General features: G+C 40.2%; 1 protein-coding gene across 1 annotated transcript in view; it reads right to left on the reverse strand.

Moving 5' to 3' along the window:
* LOC122815802 (carnitine O-palmitoyltransferase 1, muscle isoform-like) overlaps window positions 1–27,088 on the reverse strand; it is a 490,419-nt gene that overhangs the window by 183,401 nt on the left and 279,930 nt on the right. Inside the window, exon 11 of the mRNA XM_044088600.1 lies at window positions 1,139–1,324. Coding sequence (XP_043944535.1) covers window positions 1,139–1,324 — 186 coding nt within the window. The remainder of the gene's footprint in view (window positions 1–1,138; window positions 1,325–27,088) is intronic.

The following is a 27,088-nucleotide window of genomic DNA, read 5'->3' on the forward strand; positions in this document are numbered from 1 at the left end:
ATGTTTACTTTCCCAGATGTATAATGACCTCATATGTGATTATGTTTACTTTCCCAGATGTGTAATGACCTCATATGTCATTATGTTTACTTTCCCAGATGTGTAATGACCTCATATGTGATTATGTTTAAGAACACAAAGTTCTAGTATACAACACAGCATAAAAATAATGGAACTGGGCTCTCTGTTACAAGTGAAGGAAGGTTAGCATCATCCTCATAATTCGTTCTGATGGAGACACAAGTAGACCGCCTCAGTGTCTCTCTACTTAAAATATACTTAGGTAATACAAAAAGCAGCCCAAATGGGAAAACCAAATCAACAGGAAAATTAACATATGTGATTGTCAAGTGATTTATATGATTAAACATAACTAGCGAGTATATCCATTACAAGAAGAAATTATGGCAGCATACACACTGTATACACACACACACACACACACACACACACACACACACACACACACACACACACACACACACACACACACACACTATGTTATTTCAAACGGGAGCACCAGGATAGCCGTTTCCACCAAAAACACAGTTTATTGAAACATAAATCGTGTAACCAGCCATAATAAACACACCATTAATGATGACATACACCAATACATTTTCGTCAATATCATAGACTTCGTTATTCCCTACCCACTCCAGGTCTGCAAACAATGTGCATTTATAAACAGAGCTGATGTGTGACATGCCTCCCATCTCTGATTTATCAATTCCTCAGTACAATTAACTACACTAGATCAGTTGTGAAATGTCTTCCTTCTGACTGGGGCAATGGCTAAATAAAATAAAAGTATGCATGCTTAACATACACCCACTGTGCCGTTTTAAATGTTTTTCTTCTGCTACCTTTTATTTCACAAGCTGATTTAGAACACTATTTCATGTACTGAGCTCTTGCGTAAATCGTAACAATGTTACTACTTATTTTTGCTGCAGGAATACATGTACTTCATACATATATTTTGTCAGTTTGTAACTCCCATTTGCTAGATCACAGACATTCTTCCAAAGACGTTCATTTCTATACTATCATTACCATTCTATTTCAGGGGGTACTTCAAGCAAGAAACTGAACAACTGTCTGATTACTGGCTAAAAACAAATTTAAGCTTACATACCTGTCATAGCACTTGCCATGGAGCAGGGACTTTGCATACAAGTCTAGCGAATTCTCAATCTCTTTCTTATATCCGTGAGATTCTTCATCCAGTGTCATGAACAATGCAGCTGTCTGAATGGCTGTGAGTGCTGCCTTGTTCTTGCCTTTACTAAAGAACTCCGCCATGGCCTTAGCCCAGGGAACTCTTAACCAAAGGAAAGATAAATAATGAACAAATAGATTCAATAACTATCAGGAAAAACAACACAAACACACACACACACACACACACACACACACACACAAACACACACACCCAGACACACACACCCAGACACACACACACATACACACACACACACATACACACACACACACACACACACACACACACACACACACACACACACACACACACACACACACACACACATATACATTATTTCTTAGAAAATAGCACATTTTTGTTATAGAAACCCACATCATTATATGCATATTTTAGTATTTTCAGAAGTGAAATATGCACATTTTAATTTTAACATTTGTTTTCCTTTCTACAAAGCATACCGCCCTATTATGTAAAGAAGACTTGCAATAGCAATTATAAACATCTTTAATAAATGAAATAAATATTAATTTACTTTCTATTATTTCACTAGTTATGGCATTTCAGTTCAATGTGACTAGACATCCCTTTTCCAGGTGGTGACCTTAGGAAAAAAAAGTTCCTTATTAAGGACAGAATAAAAAAGATAACAAGACCACCACAGATTGTAATCAATCTACAATCTCCAATATTATAATTAACATTCCTTGTATTTGTTACTAAATTACACCTTTATTTATTTACTTATTTTTATTTGTTAACTAGGGTAGCATATTGATCTAACTGGACCATTTTCACGGTCAGCTCAGGGAACACAGACATAAATCAGATGAACTCAAACAATAATAGATATCAAACGTAAAACAAATATGAAAAAACATTTGACTAATACTGACAAATTTCTCTAGTCTGGAAAGCAGTCTTTAATCAACTGAGGTCCTGAAAATATATGAACAATTAAATAAAGGTAAGAGCAAGTATAATAATGTAAAAGTAAATTACAGTTGACAGAAACTTTGTATAGAGTCACTCTCTCTTGTACGTGTGAGATTTGTTGCTGAAAGGATGAAGACAGCAGAGAGTGAAAACAATAGAGGTGGAAGAGAGGGAACAGAAGGACAGAAGAGAGACATGGGAGTGGAAAAGCATGTGGGTGGGTTCATAAGTGTGTCCAAGAGTGGGTTTTGCATGTAACTCAGATTATTCTATGGTACCTGCAGAATTGAGCTGGACACTGTTAACAGGGAAGGTGTCCTTCATAAAGCCTGCTTGCAAATATACTTAATCATCTCCACCAGCAATGTATATTCTTCTTTATATCTACTTTGGAAACCAGTTGTTCTCTAACATTTATACGTTTATACTAACTTTGAATCTGTCTTTGGCCCAGGAAATAGCTAAAAAAAGTAATTGATTTACTTAATTACTGGTTAGCAAACATAAATAAGAAATAAACTTTTAATGCAAAATACATATAAGTACTGTATATACAACTAAAATGCATGGCTGTCCCAAAAAAACACTATTTTTTAATATTTCTTTACTGTGGAACTCCTGTTATTCATCTGGACTGTTTCTTCCTAATGAGAAAAAGCATGTTTTCTTTATATGCAGCAAATCAGGCATTATTACATTTTAGTGTCCTACCCATTGCCCCTTTTCCAATGCAGTAAGGCCTGTGGATAAACTCAAACCCAAAAGTGTAAATGTGTCATTCTTCAGGCTTTTCTGGAACACTAGGCAGAAATGTGGGTTTTGCCTGCAGTGTCCAGGCTTGTGTATAAGCAACCTTCCTCATTCCTCCAGAAACAGGTGAGGCATTGCTGCTCAAAACAATAAGCAACATCCCAAACCCACCACTGAACAAATGTTCCCAATATTGTCATTTCACTTTTAAACAATAATTCAATTCTTATTGAAAAACAACTCATACAAAAATATACAAATATCTAACCTAATAAACAATCACATAGTACATAGAAATCATATCAAACCAATAACCATTAACTGGCTACAGAACTTATAATTGCCAAGGATAGGGTCAGTCCTTCAAGTCATATCATTTTGAAAAAGAAAATCTGATTAAAAAACTCTGCAAAATTAATTTTGACACCTTTGAGTGTTTGTGCTTCTCCCCCTGCACAGTCATACAATTGTTGTTTAGCTACTTACTATATGCAGCTCAAAAAGCATTTCTTCATCCAAGCCAAATGTGTTCCCTTCCAAGTCTCTCTCCTCTCTCAAGATTCACAGAAGTCTGACCCACTTTAGAAACTAATGTATATATTGTACATTACAGTCGTCTTAATTGTACATTTCACTGTACTTGTTTAGTGGAATGTATATACAGTTTTTCTTTTATGTAATTAGACAGAAATGTTCTGTTATTGCTTACATTTCTGTATATTTTGTTTACGAAATGTTCTGTATTTCACCTGTGCTAAGCCTGGAACTGGTCAATATTTATCAGTACACTACCCCATTAAACAAATATAAATAAACTAAATAAAGTAATATAAAGTATGTACTAACTCTTGAGTGTTTAAAGTAGTCCTGTCCCACAGAGTATTGGCTGAAGCTTCAGGAAGACAAACACAAGTATAAGTTATAATGTCTCCGTACATTCAATTTGCACTGTTTATGACTCTTGATCTCAGTGTACATCCTGTTATAACCTTTATGCTGTACTGCACATGTTACCATTGTTGATGATTTTTTACAATGATAATTGCTATTTTTATTATAATATTTGATTTTTGTTGTTTGTACTTGTATTTATATTTGATCGTGTCTTGGAGCTTATCTCCCCGGGCCTCTACTGAAAATGGACATGTATTCCGTTAGACTAGCCTGGTCAACAAATGTAAAATATAATAAATAAATAATAAATAACCCACTTCTTCTTCTTCTAACCCACTGAAAAGTCTAAAATAACTATTTTCTTTTGTGGAGGGGGCAAGCCCGCTGAACTTCTGTATAAGAGATTTCATCACCACACCCCCTTGCTTACATTGGTTTCATAGATGCAGCTGTTAAGAAAACATGCATTTCTAAGAAGCTGTGAATCACTGCTAGCACAGTAACAGAAATAATGCTAATCCTATGAGAATTAAAACAAACGGCCAACAATTTGCAGGCATTCCAGTTGTAATTGTCAAGGTACCGACTCATCCAGTTAATACTTGACTATCTGCAAGGTAGCCTCCTGAGACTGAAGTGCCTCAAAGGAGGGAGAATGTTCTGAGATTCAGGATATCCCAGACTTAGTTTTAGTTGCAGCTTCATTCCTTTAGAATTTCAGCAGGCATCCAGCAAGGGGTAATATCATTCTTTAAAAATGAAATAATCTTAAATACTAATAATATCAAATACATTGACCTGGTAATGTCTAAGACTTGACTAAATAAGGAAATAATTTAAGAGCAGCATTACTTCAATCTTAAAACTGCATGTTATAACCATAATTAACATATCCTTCACATAGGTTAGTAAAATATACAACAGCTAACAAATTTAAATAAATTACTGGGTACAAACAACTGAATGAGGAAAAAAATGTTACAAACATGAGGGAGTATATATAAACGTAGAACAACATTACCAAGAACTGTCTAATAATAATGATTTAAAGCTGGCATGCTGCAGACCAGGTCTGTTAAAATAATAATGATTTACACCCGGCATGCCACAGACCAGGTCTGTTACTAAACCTTCAGTCTACTAAATTTTCATTTGGTTATATCTGATTCATCACATTTTTGGGTCCTCACCTAAGGAAAGCATTTCTGATTTCAGTCTCCTGCTTACAGCATTTTCTCTTTCTAGCATTGGCAAGAGTAAAAAAAGCATTTTCACATCTAGCCAAGTCCAGCCTTTTGCAGTCTAGTTAGTTGCAGGGCTGGTCTGATGATCACCCCATCTGGCTAAGTTTTGCCCAAAAGTTCCTGCATAACTTACTTCAGCCTGAAGGGCCCTCATATTACTAAATTGTATGTAACCACACACTTTTGAACTTCCACCCACATCTCCAACAACAAACAGGAAACATCCCACAAGTCTAACTAGTAACAGAAAGATTTATGAATGAATTTCCAAGTAAAGATCCTAAGTCTTCTGGACCTTTTTACATAGTGTTGCAGATTGCATAAAAGAGCCTACATCTTCTGGGTTGGCTTTATATTTAAATCTAGTGCTCATGACTGTCTAACACAACTCCTAAATCTTACATTTGTGTTTCTTCTATGGGATTTACATACGATACTTGCATGTTTCATACCTGGGGGTTTCATCCTACCTTGCCCTGAAAAGCAAGCCAGTATAGTCTTGATGCCTTAACACTGACATAGTAAGCCAGTGAAACTCTTGGAAAATGGCCATAATCTTTCCAGTAAAGTAATTTGAGCCTAAACCAAACTTTCTTCTACAATGATTCCAGTAACTGGGGCCTGGTTAGTCCATAGTATTTTAACTGAGTGATACCTTGCAACCATTGAAACAGATGTTCTTTTTCATCCTGTCAGCAGACTTTCCTTTAAGGGTAACAGTCACTTTGCCCACTTTTCTACTGTCAACCAACAGAAAGTCTCATGAATCTAAATTTGAATATAATCTGCATATGATCTGTATATAATCTGACTATGAAGGAAAAAAATGTTTGTTCTGCCATTCCTGGGTCTATATTATCTTTAGGTGAGATAATCATTCCTGTGTATTGTTCTCTTTCACTCTCTGAGTGCTCTAATGAAATTAATAATTATCCTGAGCCAATAACAGAACAGCTTCAAATGTACAGAATGTTTACAAGTCAAATCCAATGTACATCTTATTCTCCCATCTTTAATAGTGCTGTAATCTTGCTCCAAACTTCATTTGATCCCCCCAACATATACAAAGAAAAAAACAGGACAGCACTTTTCAAAACTTGTAAAAACCCTGAAGAGTCAATATTAAGGGCCAGCAAACAATATAATAAATAGAATACTTGCAGAAATATGAACATCTGAAATGTTTGTACCTGTTGCCTGGCTCCAAAGTCAAACATTAATATTTTCTATATTTTAAAATTATCCTCCCATACATTACTGACCTTAATGACCGTGACATGGGTCACCTCTACATATTATATATATATGAAGAGTCATAGATATTCCAAGACCACTGCGTCTTGTGACCGTCCACACTTTGCCAGTACCCTCCTTCATGCCATAGCTTTTTTCTCCAGGATGGCCATATGAGTGAATACCTGAGTAAAACCAGCCACCTAAGTTATATTTAAAGGAAGCTAGCGAGTTATACACCTTAACTTGCAGGAGTAGTTTATTCCAGAGGTTTAGGAGGCACTAGATTATAAATGTGTCCCTCCACCATGCCTTGTTTATCTGTTGGTAAAGATTTAAGTCCCTGGTTCTAATACTGGTGGAGATAGTGGACTTGCAGAGTTACAGAAGTTGCAGAACAACTGAGCTATAATGGCATGGTAAGTGTAACAGAGAGTTCTCCTTCAAAAGTCTGTAAGACACTGAATAAGGAAACAAAGCTTCCAGTCTCTCTTGGTAGCTCAGGGACTTTATGTCTGTGACGTCTTAGATTAGGAACCATTGGGGTCTATATATTTGATGTTTACTTTGAAACATCCAAAATGGAATGCTTTTCTCAAAAAGTTTTTTATTATTTTTCTTGAAAAATTAACAATAACTGCTTGTAGTTGAGCTAATAAGTTGGCAAGATAACAAACTATATACACTATTTACATTGGCCTGAAAGTAGATTAAAGAAAAACAAGAAAAAAAAAAGAAAATCACTCTGATTCAAATATGAATAATGATTTAGACGAGTTCTCTTTTTTTAATGTCTCAATAAGAGTACGTATCTTCTTCCATGGACTATTACGCCATGTCTTGGGAGTTATCCTCAATTCTTTAATTTTGACTTCCATCAATGCTGTTTCATTCAGGAGACTTAAAAATTCTTCAAAAGATGGTTCATTCATTAGTCGATTTCCATTTTCTATAGACACGTTTTCTAGCTCTTGCTAGTATAGCCCATAATAAATTGTTTGTGTCTTTCAGCTTTTCTCGGTTAGGGGTCGCCACAGTGGAACTCCGGTCCGCTAATGATTGGCAGTTGATTTTTATGTACTGGCTTGCCAGGCCTGACGCACAACCTTCAACGAAGGTACGCCCATTCAAGCATGTCTCCACGCAGAAGATGCTCTAGCTGAGAATAGAACCGGACAGCGTCTTACTGTGAGGTGACAACGCTACCACAGCACCACCACCACGGGTATAGCCGATAATAAATACAAGTCTTTTTAATTCATTTCCATTTTTTCATTGATATTTAGTAGAGTTAAAGACTTTGTTAATACAAATGTATCTGTAAATATAGCTTGTAAGAAATTGTTAATATCATCCCAAAAGTTTGTGAGTCTGAAACAATCATGAAATATATGTATCCAATCTGCTTTACATACTTGTAGACATCTCCAACAGGCAGAAGTATTAGTATTACCAATTTTGGCTAGTTAATTGGGAGTATAAAATGATCTATGCAGAAATTTCCAGGTGTATATTTTCCAAAATTGTGCATGAGAAGTTAATTTGATGGAATACAATAAATTAGTTTTACTTTCTGTGGTTGAATTTACTGAATGTCCTTTGGTAATAAAATCCCAATAATTCTGTCAAATTTTAGCTTTGTAATTTATTAATACTTTGTATAATTTTGAGGTTATATTTTTCCAATTATGATTTTCATATATAATATCATTCAGATATTTTATAAAATGTGGTATGACTTTAAAAGAGGAATTGTTAATTATTCTGCATAGATCTTGTGAATATGACAATACACTTTGAAGAATTAGCCAATCAGAAGAAGAAAGATTCTAGGTATTCGTTATATGGTGATTATCCATAACTTTTTGATTATTGATACAGTGTAGCCCACAAGTGAAGTTTTTGTTTCCCTTGTGGCAAGTATATTCTTATGTAATTTATTTTTTTATGAAAAAAAATTTGTGGAGTTAAAAAGAGTTATTAAGTCCATCCATAACTTAATATCTATATTACCAATAACAAACTTTCTAAAAATGTTGAAGTAATATATAAAATTTAGATTAGTAAGTTTTATTATATTATATTGAATATCTATGCAAATAATATGCCATAGTTTGTTTGTAAGGTCATCTATCATTAGATTCTTTTATTATGGAATTTTCATTTAAATAGATAAGTATGTAAGGTTTTCCAATTAGAAAAGTAATTTGGGTCTATCCAGTTTATTATAATTCTAAATATAGAAGTTTTAATATAAGCCACAGAATGAAATGTCGTACTTGATAATCAGTCTGATCATGGCAAGAGTACTTAAGATATATATATATATATATATATATATATATATATATATATATATATATATATATATATATAAAGAAGAAATATCATGTGAATAAATTGAATTACTAATGTTTTTTCAATGTATAATCAGAAAGAGAAAAATTATTTTTTTCGACCTTTCTGAGAAATTATTAAAAATTTGAACATGGACGTTGACACATGAACCCCAGTAGCTGTTATATTTAAAAGAATGCTCCATACATTGTTCCCTAAGAAATGCTTACCAAATGCTACTGTAAAGAGTTAATCTGTGCTGGGTAATGGCTCTAGCATGATATGAAAGGCAAACGGAGCACTTGTGCTTAGTCATAGCAAAAGGTGATGAAATACAGATGTGTGGGAGGAACTGGCTGCTGAAATCTGTATGCATGAAACTGGAAACAAATTAAATTAGTGAACCAAAGTGTGTTGTAATAATTGGGTCTATATCAGATCATTGAAACGGCACATTATCAAATGCCGTAATGACAAACTACAAAATCCGAACCCTAACAATATTGAAACCTTAAAACAGCTACTTTTTCCCTCAGGGAAAAAATTCGCTGCTCCAAGTAACACATACACACACACACACACACACACACACACACACACACCACAAGCACACTAAACATCAGCAATCCACACACATACATTTAAAAGTTACATCTAACCCTACACTACACTGCACATACACTACTATCTATCCACTTACCTTAACCCAGACTCTAATCCTAAGGTCTGTCACTATCGCACACTCACCTCACCCATGCCCTAACCTTAACTCACTTAACCCGCCCCTAACCCCAAATTCTAACTATTGCTCACTCACCTCACCCATGTCCTAACTCACTTAACCCACCCCAACCCCAAATTCTCACTATCGCACACTCACCTCACCCGCGCCCTAACCCTAACTCACTAAACCCGCCCCAACCCCAAATTCTGTCACAATTGCACACTTACCTAACCTGCGCCCTAACCCTAACTCACCCAATCTGTGCCCTAACCCAAACATCCGTACAATCACACACTTACCATAACCCAACCCGTAACTTTCCACCGCATCGCTGAAAACAGCGAAGCCACAACAGCCAACCAAATTCTATCCCTAGAAGAAAACCTCTGGTATTCCACCACAGCAAAAATCCACCATGATAGAGTCCTGTGTCAAACAGCAAACAAATTTAATGAAAAAAGTAAAACCAGCATTAAAATTCCATAGTGATAAAACGATAAGCACTTTCGGCTATTTAGCCTTCTTCAGATCGTTATCTTCTGGCAGCAATGCTTAATATTTATACTAAAAACTAACCAATAAGGTTTAAAATCAATTGATGTCTAAGCCAATCATGTCCCTTCATTCTTATTCTTTATTAGAATATCCAATAATCTTACTTTGCACTACTAAGTAGCCAATAGCTATGATTTGAAATTGGAGCCACAAATATGCTAATATACTATGTTGGCCCTTCCTACTTCAGCTATATGATAATATGCACTTCTCTACCTGTTTTTTTACTGGCTATAAGTGCCGAATGTATCATTCCAATAGACTTAGTTTTACATAGCTTCCCTTTTTCCACTTTGCTGCCATCCAGTGACCAAAGTGTAATACTAGCTTTTTACAGATATTTCAAAAGCATTTGTTTCCATTATTTTTATTGTTGCATGGCTTCCCTGTTTCCACTTTGCTGCCATCCAGTGGCCAAAGTGTAATACTAGCTTTTTAAAGATTTTTCAAAAGCATTTGTTTCTATTAATTTTTGTTGTTCTTTTTAGTCAAATATAAACTTACTATAATTAACTTTAACTAACAGGTTGCCTTTCTGGCATTTTTATATATAGGTTCATAGGTTCATAGGTTCATACTAGGCTATCTGCCCTAGGGCATTTATAAGCCTAGCCAGAGTGCGTTTGGCTTTCGCCACCCATTTTAAATTAATTTTGCTATGCCCTTTTTTGAGGTTAGTATACTGTACCTCTGTCTAACAGTGACACAGAAGTGATACTCGGGGTAAACCTACGATTTCCCATCCACTCATCAAGATTCCTCTTGAAGAGAGTCAATGAGGGACTCTGCCTAACCTGGACTGGGATTTTATTCCAGAGTGAAGGGAGCCTCTGGGTTATGAATCTGTCCCTCCAGCATGTCCTATTTATTTCAGTGCGGAGGTTCAAGTCTCTCGAGTGCATACTTCGATGGGATTTGGATTTTCTGAGGTGCAGCATGTCCATTAATTCCAGGTTGGACATGGCTTTATACGTCAGGCACAGATCGCCTCTGAGGAGGCGGTATGCCACTGAGTAGAGCTGGAGTTTCTTTAACCGGGCAGCATATGGCATCTGTTTGAGCCCTTTGATCCTCTTGGTGAGGTACTTTTGGGGTCTTTCCAGTTGCTGCAGGTGTCTGGTAAGGTACATCCCAAACGGGGCATTGTCCTCAATTATGCACCTGATGAGGGATGAGTAAAGAGGCACAATGACCTCCCCTGATCTAGATGTGAATCCCTTCATGATTAGGTGGGCTATATAAAATATTTTTCTAACCACTTTGGCCACGTGGTTGTCTGTTTCTATGAGGCCCTTTTGGAGGATGCTTGTGTCAGCTGGAGAGTCGATTATGGTACCCAGTTTGCAGTCATCTGCGAACTTGGTCAGCCACAGTCCTTCCTTGTTGGCCTGTACCTCCAAGAAATATATACCAAACAAGAGAGGTCCCAGGACTGAGCCTTGTGAGACACCACTTGTAACTGGTTTGGAGTATGACATGGCTCCACAATTCTAACCATGTGGGTTCTTTCCTTGAGCCAGTTTGCAACCCATCTAGTGACATAGGGGTTTATATTTAAGCTGGTGAACTTATCTATAATGCACGAGTGGGGTACTGTATCAAAGGCTTTTATGAGGTCCAGATAGGCTGTGTGGACCACCTTCCCCTCGTCAATGGCCTTGGTGACTGTTTCAAAGAAATCGACCAGGTTTAAGAGGCAGGATCTGCCCTTAACAAAGCCGAACTGGGTAGGATCCAGTGTCTGTAGGTCCCCAATATCTTTATTTATGAGGTCCATGATGATCCTTTCCATAGCTTTGCAGACCAAGCTAGTCAGGCTTATGGGGCAATAGTTTCCAGGATCCGTTGAGGCACCACCTTTGTGGAGAGGGACCACAGTTGCTGTACGCCACTCTTTGGGTACATATCCTGTAGTAAGGCTGAGACTGAACAGTAGTTTTATGTTTGGGTTTAGCTGTTCTTGGAGTTCATGTAAGACGCAGCCCAGGACACTGTCTGGTCCCATTGATGCTGTGTTTTTTGCTTTGGAGAGGGCGGCTCTTACCTGAGCATCTGAGATGTCAGGGGGGCAGCACTCTGCTGGGATAGATATTTGCCCTATTGGTGGGGGGGGGGGTTTGCGCTGAACCTGTCAGCTAGGATGTTGGCAATGTCTGTGTGTCATTTTGGACTAATTCTGAGCATATCTGGGAATTCCCACCCAGGTTCCTAACATAACTAAAGAAAGCCTTGTGATTATCCTTAGTGTCCTGTGCAATTTTTCTCTCGAAGCTGGCCTTAGACGATTTTATGAGTGCCCGTAGTTTTTTGCTAATACTGATCAGAGATGCCCTCCCTTTTTGGGATTTTGCTCTATGATGTAGTAGCTTCCTCCTTCTATTGTATAGTTTGTTTATGGCTGGGGTCCACCAGACAGGACGTCTGCCTTTGGAGGATTGGGTCTTGGTTTTATTTGGGATTGCATGATCCATGCATTCCTGAAGGTGTTCATAGAATGCTTTTATACAGGATTCTGCGGTCTGAGCCGTATTTTCCACAGGCTCGGGGGCTTTGATGGATTCCACCTCGGTTTTGAGGAGTGTGAAATTTGCTTTAGAGAAGTTTTTCACTGTGGTTTTCTGTGCAGGGGGTGGGGTCGGGATGTGAATATCCAGTGAGATTAGTTTATGGTCTGATCTTACCAGTGAGGGATACACTTCTGGTCTGGAGCATAGAGTCCCCATGTTGGTGTTGATCAGGTCCAGTATGTTTTCCCCTCTTGTGGGAGTGGTAACAAGTTGTTCCATAGCATCTGAGTTTATAAATTCTAGGAACCTTTGGGCTAGGGTGTTGGAGCTAGAGTAATGCTCCCAGTCTATGTTTGGGTAGTTGAAGTCACCCAATATAATGGTGTTTGGACAGACCTTCATATTTTCCAGTGTTCTCTGGAAGGCTGAGTGGGGTTCCTGGGTTTGGGAGGGTGGTCTGTAGCAGGCTATAAACTGGAAGGCAGTTTTACCCACTGTTAGTTGCACATGGATAGTCTCTGATGCTTCGTGCTGTGCCACCAACCTGGAGGTGTGGGTATCTTTGACGAATATTGATACTCCCCCTCCTTTTGTGGTTTGGCCCAAGTTTTGGGGCCAAAAAGCATGGTATGAGGTATAACCTGGTAGTGCTGGGGTGCTCTCGGGAGCCTTGAACCAGGTTTCTGTTACTGAACAGATATCGATGTTCTCCATGCTAAGGAGAGTTTCGAGTGCGTGCATCTTGAGGTTTAGACTTCTAGCATTGAGTAGCATTACTCTTAGTTTCTTATCCCTTGTGATACCTATGGAGGTGGGTTTGTCTTTTGAGCCTAGCCTAAAAAAGGCACTATGGGGGTAGCAAGAGCCTTTGCCAATATCCAAAAGCCCAGGGGTGACAGGTGCAAGCCGTCCCTAGTGAAGCATCATGGTTTGTCGATCATGTCATCCCAGGCTGACAGGCATCGGATCCCCTTTGAATGACACCAATACTTAAGCCAATTGTTGAAATTGATCATCTTGTCTTCATATTGTGGCATCATTCTTGGTGAGGGTAAGATGCTACTCAAGGTCAGGGTCATACCGGCCTGGGCTACATGCTCAGAGAGCTCCTCTATGTCTCTTTTCATGTAGTCCAGGGAGGTACGTCTCAGGTCATTCACACCAGCATGGACAATGACTGAGTGATATTTGTACTTGCCTTGGAATGACCTGAGTGCTTGTGTTATGTGGCGGATCCTAGCGCCCGACAGGCAGCTCACCGTGACCTTCTCCTTCTTCAGCCTGGTGAGCGGGACGTCAGTGTGCCTGATGATAGAGTCACCTACTACAAGTGTATCAGGTGTGTTGTTTAGCCTTAAGGGCTGTGACTGTTCGGCACGCTGGCTTTGTGAGCTATGTGTTGCATGTGTTTTGTTTTGGGGTAGCGGTTGCTTGGGTGTCTGCTTTGGAGGTCTCTTCTGCTTAGGCAGATTTTTATTTAGAGCCTCAAAGTATGTTTTTGTGTGTTTATGTGTTTGGTTTGCTGTCGTGGTAGGTCTATGTGAGACTGGAATTGTAGTGAGTGTGGTTTCCTTCTCCATCTGACTGGTTACGCCAGTACTGAGTTGAGAGAGCTTAGCCTCCAGTTTGGCTATATGGTTGCATCTCTCACATGTGTTGGAATTTGTTGGGAGGAGGAGAGGGTTGTCTGTGTACATGAGGCAGTTGTAACATTGCCTCAAGATTCCCAGATTCACCAGGTGGATCGGAGAGGAGATTGACAACTGACCTTTGGACATGCTAGAATAGTATTGGGAATTCCTTTATAATTGAAAAAAGGGCCAATGGGGAACAAGGTACTCAAGGGGAGTTTGTGAGGGTGTAGTGCTTTTAATTTTTTAGTGCTGACTTAGTGAGCAAGTGCCAGGTAACTTAATGTGTTACAGGTAACTTAAATGCAAAAACGACAAACAGTAACTTTCTTTCAAGTGAAACAAGGAAATAAGTACAGTAAGCAATGCAGATATCACTAGGGATCCACAGAAGCACCGAAAAGCCGCGTTTTAGGTGGAATTAGCATTTCAGGGAAATAACAAGCAAACAAACAACAAGCATACAAACAAAGCTAGATTCTGCAGGCCTGGATCTAGTCTATGCAACAGCAAACAAGGTGTACCAATTTCAGTAAGAAACAGTTCAAATATGTAGGTACTATAAGCCTTTAACCAGAAATTCCCAGCTCAAAAGGGCAGAGTCCAGCCTCTCCTCCCACAAGAGTGCAGACCACGAACCTTCTTAATGTAAAATAACTGGCCTGAAGCCCAAGTGCTTACACCAGAACTAATACACTTTTAGAATAATAGACACTGAGCCCTCAATCAGCAGTTCCCAACTTAGAAGGATGTAAGCTACCTGTCCTGCCACCACAGTGCAGGCCACAAACCTTCCTAATGTAAAACAACTGGTATAAAGCCCAAGTGCTTAATCCAAAAGACTTAGAATGATAGCTACACTTTAATCAAGTTACTACCAAGCAGTAATAAATACAACTGAATACTTTAAAGAATGCCTGGATTAGTGCTCAAGTTATACAAACAAAGCTAAATTCAGCAGGCCTGGATCTAGTCTATGCTACAGCAAACAAGGTGTATCAATTTCAGTAAGAAGCAGTTCAAATATGCAGGCACTATAAGCCTTTAACCAGAAATTCCAAGCTCAGAAGGGCAGAGTCCAGCCTCTCCTCCCACGAGTGCAGACCACGAACCCTCTTAATGTAAAATAACTGGCCTGAAGCCCAAGTGCTTAAACCAGAATTAATACACTTTTAGAATAGCAGACACTGAGCCCTCAATCAGCAGTTCCCAACTTAGAAGGATGTAAGCTACCTGTCCTGCCACCACAGTGCAGGCCACAAACCTTCCTAATGTAAAACAACTGGTATGAAGCCCAAGTGCTTAATCCAAAAGACTTAGAATGATAGTTACACTTTAATCAAGTTACTACCAAGCAGTAATAAATACAATTGAATACTTTAAAGAATGCCTGGATTAGTGCTCAAGTTATACAAACAAAGCTAGACTCAGCAGGCCTGGATCTAGTCTATGCTATAGCAAACAAGGTGTACCAATTTCAGTAAGAAGCAGTTCAAATATGCAGGCACTATAAGCCTTTAACCAGAAATTCCCAGCTCAGAAGTGCAGAGTCCAGCCTCTCCTCCCACAAGAGTGCAGACCACGAACCCTCTTAACGTAAAATAACTGGCCTGAATCCCAAGTGCTTAAACCAGAATTAATACACTTTTAGAATAACAGACACTGAGCCCTCAATCAGCAGTTCCCAACTTAGAAGGATGTAAGCTACCTGTTCTGCCACTACAGTGCAGACCACAAACCTTCTTAATGTAAAACAACTGGTCTGAAGCCCAAGTGCTTAAACTAAAAGGCTTATAATGAGTTACACCAAGCAGTAATAAATACAATTGAGTACTTTTAAGATGACACAAAAGCAAAATAAAGTAGGAAGAAACACAAATACAGTAAAAGCAGATAATTATTATTTTTTTTTAAGTGGAAAGAGAGAAAGGAAAGAGAGAAAGGAGTAGCAGAAAGTAAGCTGATTGGCCTTCTCAAATGTTCTCCCTGTACTGGGTAGAATGAGGTAATGACACTAGACTGGGAGGAGGGTCCCAGATCAAATTTACACTAGGGGCGGGCAACTGCAAAGAAACCAACTATACAAACTGCAGAAATGTTTCTCACAGCTGAAAAGCAGCAGTGAGCCTTTAAATGAAAGTTTTAAACAGCTAAAGGAGCCTCTAGAAAAAAGAGTTTAACTGCAACAAGTTATCAGAAACAAACAACCCAACAGATGCTTAATAAAAGTGGACAATTTCCAGTTAATACCTCACACACAGTGAAACTAGCTAGAAAAATACACAGTATACACAATGCTATACATAACAAAGAAATAAAGAACAAAATAAACAAAAAACAGGATACTTAATGTTATATATTATAGCTCCGAGTTTCCTCAGTGTCTTTCCTTTGATCAGCTCAGTGTGAAATGGCAGAACACTCACAACTGAACTTCTTAGGTAACAGAAAGTTGAAACCTGAGACAGCTTTTAAGAAAGAAATCTCAAAAGAACCAATAAGGTGCTTAGTCTAAGCTGTAGTCCAGGTGATCTCAGTCAGCCAATGACCTCAAACAATTCTCTCTCTCACTGAAATGCCTGATGGCTTTGGCTAAACCAAGATGTCCATGAATATGTGCTCAGACACACAGCCTCCACAAACACTAGGCTCAAATACAAGCCTGAATATGGAAATGCTACAAAAATCCCCACTACTTAGAACAAACTGCAGAAATGTTTCTCACAGCTGAAAAGCAGCAGTGAGCCTTTAAATGAAAGTTTTAAACAGCTAAAGGAGCCTCTAGAAAAAACAGAGTTTAACTGCAACAAGTTATCAGAAACAAACAACCCAACAGATGCTTAATAAAAGTAATATAATCTTCTTATACAGTTATCTAGTTCTTCAGATACACGAAGCAATTATTATCTATAACTACCAAACTATTAAAATATTACTGACTAGCTATGTAAAATCTGAAGAAGGCTAAATAGCTGAAAGCACACTTTTTTCATTAAATTTGTTTGCTGTTTGACACAGGACTCTATCGTGGTGGATTTTTGCTGTGGTGGAATACCAGAGATTTTCTTCTTTGTTTGCTTCATTTTTCCACTGGTAAACCTTCAACAAGTGTAAGATAGTTTTTTTCCCTGAATTCTATCCCTAGGAAAGAATTTGGTTTTGTGAGCTTCGCTGTTTTCAGCATTCGCGATATTGGGTTCGATATTAGATCATTTGAAATTCTGCAGTTTCGTTGATCTAATATAGACCCGTAATAATTTAAATCAGCAGTAGTCCTAGAAATAAACACCAAAGTGCCTCAGGAGGAACTGGATGCATTGTGTGATTTTTAAATCATCATTTTGGTGAGAAAGAGTGTTGTACCTAAGCTTTACAAAAGTAGACCTCTGCCAGTTGCAGTAAAGGAAAAGAGCACATAATGAGCTGTAGATGATTGAAAGAGAAGATATTATTAGTCCAGTGAAGCATGCAAAATGGACACTTTAAATTCTTCTTATAAAACAGAACAGTACCACATGTATTTGTAGTGGCTAGTAAGGTGACTATGAATCAAGTTGCAAGCACTGAAGCATAGCCTCTTCCCAGAGTGCAATAGCTGGTGACTCTATTTACTGGTGGAACAGTTAACTAACACAAACCTAGCAGTTTGTAACCAACAATTATTACTAGATGTTAAGTCTAAATAAATACATGATGAATAATAGACAAAAAAGGTTAGTTTATGTATAATGGACTGCCATATGACGATGCACCATTTATTTCTTAAAGAACACATGCATTCAAGGATTTGACTTTGTTTATTTGGATGATTTTCTGATTAATGGAAGGAATGAAAGATAGCACATCAGTATCTTAATATGCTACAAAGACTACAAGACTATGTGCTGAGAGTTAAACAATTAAAATGTTAACATGGTAAGTAGCCAAATGCCATGATAAAATCAAATTGTGTGAAATGTGAATCTTACTATATAGATAAGACAATCAGATGTTTGAAAGACAGAATTAGAGAACATTTAAATGACATCAGGAAGAATGATGTTCATAATGCCCTTTATAAACATGTTCTAGAGAATGACACCAATCATACTTTTAAATTTTTAGTTTTGGAATTACTTACACCTAGCAATAATCTAAGGAATAAAACACTGTGCAAACAGAAGGAATAGATTCTAGAATTACATACAGATGGTAGAAAGGGACTTAATGGAACTGTCCCTTTTAGACCAATTATTAGGTCATGTGACTTGGTGAGGTAATTGTATTTAAAAGATGGTTTGTTTGTAACAGTTTTCAGATCTGATAAAGTGCCTGTTTAGAAAGGTGTGAAAGTGCTTACCTGTGTTTTAACCTTGCTTTTATGGCTTTTTTTTTAAATAAAAGGTGCCTTGTCCTTGGAAATGACCCCAGAAAGAGGAATAAAAATCATGAAAAAGGTATTCTGAATGCATAATGGGGTAATATGGCTAGGCTTAAAATGGCTCTTCAGGGCAGTTAGCCTAGTGTTCTCCTAATAACCTCTAAATTATTTCAGAAAATGTAAAAAAATGCTAACTGCTTATAATGTTGATGTACTATAATAAAGAACTGACAAAGTCACTAGATTGTGATATCAATGGTCCAGAAGCAGTAATCTAAAACATAATCCTCAGGATTCATTAAACAAAACTTTCTGTGCAGGAACAGTGTAGCAGCTCCTGCACAGAATATGGCCGCAGTGATTCAGGAAACAGCTGATCTGACGTGCACAAGCCTGCCAACACTGTTCCTACACGGAAAACCATGCATAATGCTAATTACCTCATTTGCTGGTGAAAACCATTCAAATGACGTGAATTAGCAATTCAGGAAGCAGGCAGGTATCCACGCAGGAACAGTGCTAGTTGCAGAAATGTGTTCGGTTACTAATAGCAAAACGGACGCATGACAGCTCAAATAAAAGCATGTATTATAAACTTTAGGCATGCCAATGGCCAAATAGATGGCCATTGGCATGGGAAAGTCTTTAATTTAAAAAAAAAAAAATCAAACTTTTTTTTTTTTTTCGGCCGATCTCAGCCATTTAAGCATAGGACAGCAGCGGGCAAACAGTATCATGCCAAAAATAAAAATAAAATATTAAAATGCAATTTTAGGGGAAATCTGCATTTTGCCATTATAGTCAATGGCATGCAGAATCAAAACGTTACCAGGAAACACTGGTTCTCAAGGGGAAAGGCTCCGTGTCAGGGCAGTAACTATGGACTAAGGCAATGGGGTATGCAAATGAGGGGAAATTTACTGAATCACAAAATATTCTAAGTTCACACACTGCACCTAACCATGTAGGTGCTAGAACAGCATAGTGTAGGCAGGAGGAGCACCTAACATGAAAAGGGGGTGTGTCATGCTTGCTGTAAGCACATTGAAGCTCTGTCGCCCGGGTTTGCACTTAGCTAAGCACAGCTAAGCAAGGGTGTGTGTGTCTGAGGCTGTAATGTCTTACACCATGAAATGAAGACCGTATTCACATCCAGGGGTGGACCATTTCTGCTAAAATGTGTTTGCCTAAGCTAAACAGGTGTGCATGGCACGCACTGGGACTTAAAACAAACAAACAAAAAAAAAGGAAATAGCAGCATTGTTTACGTTTAGCCAGTGGGTTTGCACGCCACGCTGTGGGGCTTAAAAGCAGCAGAAATGGGAAGGGAGAAAAGAAAACAAAAAGGGAAATATCAAAATACAGCCACTCAAATACAAGTGAAATAGCTGGCAGGTGGAATGTGTCAAAGTCAACCAATCACACAGGCAGCATCTGCAGCACACCACTACAAATTATGCAAACACCTTCCTGTCTGGTTTTTCCCACAAACTCTGCAGCATAGGTGTACACATACGGGGGAATTTTAACTGACAAAACTAGCAAAAAATGTTAGGGGCTGCTGTCACTTTGATCTATCAGTATGTGCAAGAGGCCGAGGGCACTGAGGAGGATAATTCTGACAACCGACTCAGACTGAGGAGGAGGAGAAGACTGTTCAGACCCAGGGTAACCTACCAGGGGCTACATGATCTGGGAGATAGTACAGCGTTACAGGGTGGACAGGGACATACTTCAGTAACTTGTTGAGCTGTGCCGGCTTCGCCTCAGACCCAGAACCAACAGAGGGGAACCCATCCCAGTGGATACCAAGGTATGTGTAGCCTTAAGAATACTAGCTACAGGTACTTTCCAAAGACCAACCGGGGATATCCAGGGGGTCTTACAGCATCTGCATCCAGGATACTCCACCAGTTCCTGGATGCCATGCGACCACATGCCACTGAGCACATTTACTTCCCCAGCACCCATGAGGAGAGGACCAGCATTTGCGTCTACCCGGAGGTACTGGGTGCCATGGACTGCATCCACATCCACATCAAAGCACCACCTGGTAATCAACTGCCAGGTCGTGTGCAATGCCCAGGGCATTATCATAAATGTGTGTGCTGGCAGTCCTGGAAAGTATCAATACTCCCACATCTGGTATTTGTCACAGCTGTACCAGGCAATTGCCAGTGGAGACATCCCATATGGCCATCTGGTGGGGGATTCTGACTACGCACTGGAGCCGTGGCTGATGGCACCCTCAGAAATGCACACACACTTGAACAAGAACTCCATAATGAGGCACACGCACAAGCCAGAATCATAACAGAGCATGTGTTTGAGATGCTCAAGTCACGGTTCCGGTGCCTGGGCATAACTGGTGGAGCCTTGCAGTCCTCTCCAGCCAAATGTGCTAACATGTTCATAGTATGTGCCATGCTGCACAATATGATACTGTGGAAACAGCTGCAGCAGGGTCAAAATGGGGAAGGGCCACACAGCTCCCCACCATTGCCAAGGTCTCCACAGGCACAGAGGGACTCATAGGAAGAACATCCTGAGCCTGCCCCTGTAGGCAGATGGAGGTGTGCCCAGTATGCCCTGTTCTTGGCAAAGAGGCAATGCATAGCACATACACTGACACTGTAGGGTCCGAGGGACTGATCTCTCTCTCTGACTTGCACACACAGTAAAATGTATCCCAAACATCATACCACCTATAACTTACCATGTATAGGCAGTGTACTGCGTGCATCCGACATCGTCATGCCTTAAGCACTGTCCTCACAACTCTCTCAGGCACAAGGTAAGTCAGTCTTCTTAACAATAAATTAATGAAATGTTCTGATAGCATATCTCTGGTATTGATGCAAGCATGCAAGGGAATGGGGTGGCTTGCTAGGATAGCAGGAGACAACCGACAGCTATGTGGGACAGCAGGAAGTGCATGTCCAGTACTGGCTTACCCACACTATGCAGTACCACCCTAGCTGACAAATACCACTGCAGTATATCTGGTGAGCCAAATAATAGGTTACATGCATGGATGTCAAAGTGGGAGTCTCATAGTCACCCCCAACATCACCCAGCAGATCAGCTGTAGAAGACCATACAGAAATGTCTGACAAAGGCCCCCCACATGGTGACATCCATGAAATTCCCACCTACAGACTTACACAGTGATATCATAGTAGGTCTGGCAGTGGCAGTATGGCTCTGAAAGGTAAAAAGTCTGAAACTAAAAGTTTATGCCAGAACAATCTGACCTGTGGTTGATACTGTTATGCCTGTAGTCTCAAAGATAGGGCACACCACTGTGCTAAATGGGACCAAAATGTTAAGCAAATATCAGTACAGTCTGTGCAAATGTGTATTGTGTGCAGATGTGTCAACCCCCCCACCCATAGTCCCATAGAAATGCAGTAACATGTCTCTGGCCTTAAGCAGCATCCAGCTGTCAACTAGACTGATGGCTCAACACAAGAACAGAAAGCAACTGTCAGTAACACCCAGTCAAATTACTGGTGCCATCCCAGGGGTGTCTACTGCCTGGCAGCCTGGGAACATATGATCATCAGAATCCAGTGCCTTGCTACAGATGGCCTGCAGCTGTCACACCTGGCTTATAGGCCTCTGGAAAATGCCCATGCCTCACCCACAGTGCCTTGTTAGGGAGTGTCATGGGGTCCATTACACCAACATAACACAGTCTACAAAATGCAAAGAAAGGCCATGCTGCTAACTGCTAGGAGCAAACCTGCCAGTCTCAGAGAGACAGAAATCTGGACAAAGCCATGAATAATGGGGTGATAAAGGTCCAAAGAGAAGGACACCTTTGAAATACTGCTCTAATAATGCTAGAACGTTGATGGAGTGATTGTATTAGCATGGAATGCCTGAAGGGTATTAAGTCTGAAACTGCAGTGTCAACTGTCAGTAATATGTGACGTCAACCCTGAGTGACTTGCAAAACATTTTTCCTTGAAAACCACACTCATTTGGGTAACCAACCAGATATATGAGTCATGAATCTGGACATTCTGTGATACTCTGTACAGTCGACAGGCAGGGCTAGGAGTCTAAACATGGGAAGGCACTCATTACAGGCAATCCTAACCCTGGATGATGGTGACATGTCTGCACCCACAGAACCCTGGCCCACAGCCATGGGGTGTAACACACCATTCCCTGATCATTCATCCTATGCAACATCCTGACTCCAAAATGTGGCCAGCCAAGCCAAATGAGGTGGGCCATACGTATATGTGAGACACACATACACACCTCTAGGTTGATCAAACAGTCTAACACACACAAAGCCCTCCAAGTGCAGTCAACCTTTGAGAAGACCCCTATGCAAAGTACTGGTAGCTAAAGGCCAACATATCTGACCCAGGACCCCCCCCCACACATATCTTATCCCCTAAAAATCTATCTGGAGTCTGCTTGTCACCCTGATCCTGCCTGACTTATATTACTCAACCGTGGATTGGAAATCAGACCATGCCAGAACAGAAATGCACAGAGATTCCACCATTGTAATATATCACCAAGGTGCTGGACCATTTCCTCAGCTCCTGCAGTCAATTGGTTGTAGGCACACTTCTCAATAGGCTGGATTGTGCAAGAATGCCTAGCATTAGGCCCATAATATTGGTGTGTGCATCATCCATCCTGTATCCCTCTGCTACATCACTGTGATGATCTGAGGAGGTATGTCACGAGGTACTAAAAACAATACATGACACTGTTAAACATTGTACATGTCAGAAGTTTGCTAAAATGATCCCTGTAACCCTAGCAACCAATACATTACTAAGAGAAATAGTCACAATCAGCTTATGGCCCACTGTCTCCCATTTTGATAGGCTATCTCCAGATATCCTGCACCAGTAGGTTGAGAGGTATGGCTATAGTACAAAACAAACCGGACTGGAGTACAACAATCCCTGGAATGGAGTCCCACATTTACTATAGAAGGTCACACTGGGTATGCTCCTACACTTAGAGAATTGTCAGTAGGATCTAGGAATTAACAGGCCTTTCCCACCCATTGTCAGTAGGATTTAGGAATTAACAGGCCTTTTCCATCTAGTGCACTTCCCATTGCCCTACTTTAGCAGTCCTGAAGATGTCTGTCATCATAGAAGTACCTTTCATCAGGCCTCAGCCCTATAAGCTCTGTGGTATGTCTGATAACTGTGTAACACTATAGTACAAATAACTAGTTACGGAGGAGTTCTAATCTCAGTACTGGCAAATGTAAAATTGTGTGTGTGTTTTGTGTGTGTTTATAAGTTAAAGATTTTGGGTCCATTTAAATGTATATGTGTAGTTTAAAGTATTTTGTGGCCTCTCTCACCCAGCATATCACCCATTGCCATACTTTACAAGGGGTGGTGATGTTCCTCACCTTAGAAGTACCTTTGGACAACCTTCACCCTATAAGCTCCGTGGTGCATGCAATAAATGCATAACACTGTAACAGCAATTAATAGATAGGTAGGGGTTCAAATCTCAGGCCTGGCAAGTGGGTGTATGCAAGAGAAGTACCCTGTCTGTGGGGGGGGGGGGTTGTTGTGTTTGTGTGAGAAACATATCCATTGAGGGGTGGGTTTTGCTACTTTTTGCTGTTGCCCACCCAGTACATGTCCCAGTGTCCACATTACAAGGCCCACAGTTGTCATCCACTGTAGAGGGACCTGTAGACACTCTGCAGCCCTATAAGCATTGTGCCATGTTCAATTACTATGTGACAGTATGGAATAGATAACAAGACAGGCAGCCCATCTAATCCTTGGATATCACTCCCCACTCAGGAATCATACACAAACCCACTCAGGTAGGCAGCAACCCCTACATTAGTAGGTGGCCTGCAAACTGGCTCACAGACAGAACCCACAGTGTGAAAGCAGTGGACTCCATGTCAGACTGCTGAACAGTCATGAGTGGGGTCCAACAGGTTGTGGACTTGGGTCTCCTCATGTTTGGGATCCACACCTCTGAGGACCAGCCCATTATGAAGGCACCCTGGCTGACAATGTTTGCAGATGACTACAAGATAGGTGCTATTATTACCCCCTATGTGAGGTTGATATCCTTCACAAAAGCCTCTCTGAGACCTATGACTATTGTCAGAACCCTGGACATAAGCTCAATGTCAGATGATGTGCCACCATCTCCTTTGAGTATGACATGGTTCCCAGAAAGTAATACATTGAGGGTAGTCCACTGAACACTGATGTTGGTATAAGGGAACTGGGAACACAGGTTGACAGTCAGCACTCTGTTGACCACCACAGTGCCACTGTCTTCTGAACGTTCTTCTCCTGACTAAGGGTGATGAATCCGGGAAGTAAAAGGACAGTGTTTCCCTGTATTCTCTCCTCAGTAGGCCAGTCAATGAGTACTATGGTCCATTTGTCATGTATCCGACTGAACACTTGCAAAAACAGGACAGGCTGCAAATGTACCTCACAAAGAGGATCTTAGGTACTACACACTTGCCACATATGGACAGACTCCAACAACTCCAATGAATCTCTGTCTCATATTGGCTACTTAGGTGCGATCTCTGCCTGACATACACAGCCATATCTGACCCAACCCTGTCAAGAATACTACTTCTGAAAAAAAACAGTCTGTCCACTCAGCATGCCCTGGATACCTCAACCCCATCTTCACAATCAACAGGACATGCTGGAGGGACAGGTTCATAACCCAGAGACTAGCCATGCTATGGAACAGACGTCACATACATGTCAAGCAGAGTGCATCACTCGCCTCTTCAGGAGAAATCTGGAGGAGTGGATGGGGAATAGAATTTCCACCCTGGGGATCACTCCAGTGACTATACTCAGTAGCCACACTGGGGAGTATCGTCAGGTGGCATGATACCAGTGTATTCCCATAGGTTAGCCTTGTAAAGCCTCCATGGTCATTTGCCAAGTACACACTTATGAATCTTTAAACCTATGGATCTCAGTACTGTCAAATGTGTGTGTGTGTGTGTGTGTGTGTGTGTGTGCGTGTGTGTGTGTGTGTGTGTGTGTGTGTGTGTGTGTGTGTGTGTGTGTGTGTGTGTGTGTGTGTGTGTGTGTGTGTGTGTGTGTGTGTGTGTGTGTGCATTAGTGTGCATAAAAGTGTTTGTGAGTGTGTAAACATGTGGGTGAAAGTAGTTGGTGGCCCATCTCACCCACTACAACTACCACTGCAATACCTTACAAGTGCTGTAGATGTTATTCACTATATAGGTACCTTGGGACACTCACCAACCTATAAGCTCTGTGGTGTGTGTGGTAACTGCATAATACAATAATAACAATAACTACTTAGCTAGGGTTTCTGAGTCCTGGCAAGTGTGTGTGTGTGTGTGTGTGTGTGTGTGTGTGTGTGTGTGTGTGTGTGTGTGTGTGTGTGTGTGTGTGTGTGTGCGTGTGTGTGTGTGTGAGTGTGGGTGGGTGTATTGTGTGTGTGTGGGTGTATTATTGTGTGTAAGTGTGTATATGTGCAGGTTACAGTATTCTGTGGCCTCTCTCACCCAGTACATCACCCATTGTCATAATTTGCAAGGCCTGATGATGTCCCTCACCTTAGAAGTACCTATGGACAAGTGTCACCCCATAACCACCATGGCATGTGCGATAAATGCATAACAATGTAGTAACAATAAATAGAAAGATAGGGGGTTTAATCTCAGTCCTGGCAAATGTATGTGAAAGAAGAGTATCTTGTGTTTGTTCATAGGTTCGTAGGTTCATAGGTAGGTACTAGGCTATTGACACAAGGGCCTATATAAGCCTAGCCAAAAGGTACCCTGGCTTTTGCCACCCAAGAAAATTATTTTCCTGTTCCCCTGTCAAGAAGAGCCACAGCAGTGATCCCCGGGGTGAATTTCCTATCTCCCATCCAATCATCAAGATTTTTCTTGAAGAGTGCTAATGAGGAGCTTTGTTTGATATAGATAGGTAATTTGTTCCAGAGTATGGGAAGTCTCTGGGACAGGAATCTATCCCTCCATCATGTTCTGTTTATTGTGGTGGCAAGATTTAGGTCCCTAAAGCATGTAGCTCAGAGAGATTGGGGTTTCTTTACATGGAGCATGTCCAACAGCTCTGAGTTTGACATAGCTTTGTATGTTAGGCAGAGATCGCCTCTGAATAGGCGATATGCGACAGAGTAAAGCTGGAGTTTTTAGAGATGGTCTGCCATAGGACATCTGTTTGAGGCTGGTAACCCTCTTTGTGTGGTATTTCTGTGGACTTTCCAGTTGTTGTAGATGTCTTGTGAGGTACATGCCAAAAGGGGCATTGTATTCTATAATGGGTCTAATGAGTGATGAGTAGAGAGGAACAATGACCTCTTTTTTCCTGGATGAGAAACCTTTTGTGATGAGGTGTGCCACATAGAAGGATTTCCTGACTACTGTGGCGATGTGATTATCAAAGGAGAGACTACTGTCCACCTGTGTCCCAAGGTCTCTTATCACACTTTCAGTGTTAAGTAGACTACTGCCTATGTGGTAGTTCATGGGTACAGAGTTTTTACCAAAAGGGATGACAATTCACTTTTTGCCATTAAGTTTGAGGCCATGGCTTTGACACCAGGCATCTGTCTCAATGAGGCCCTTTTGTAGGATGTCCACATCGTTAGGAGTTTTGATTATGGCTCATAGTTTGCAGTCATCTGCAAACTTTGTTAGCCA

This window comes from Protopterus annectens, chromosome 11.part0, assembly GCF_019279795.1.
Source record: "Protopterus annectens isolate FY-2018-M chromosome 11.part0, PAN1.0, whole genome shotgun sequence".
In the NCBI taxonomy this organism is placed as follows: domain Eukaryota; kingdom Metazoa; phylum Chordata; order Ceratodontiformes; family Protopteridae; genus Protopterus; species Protopterus annectens.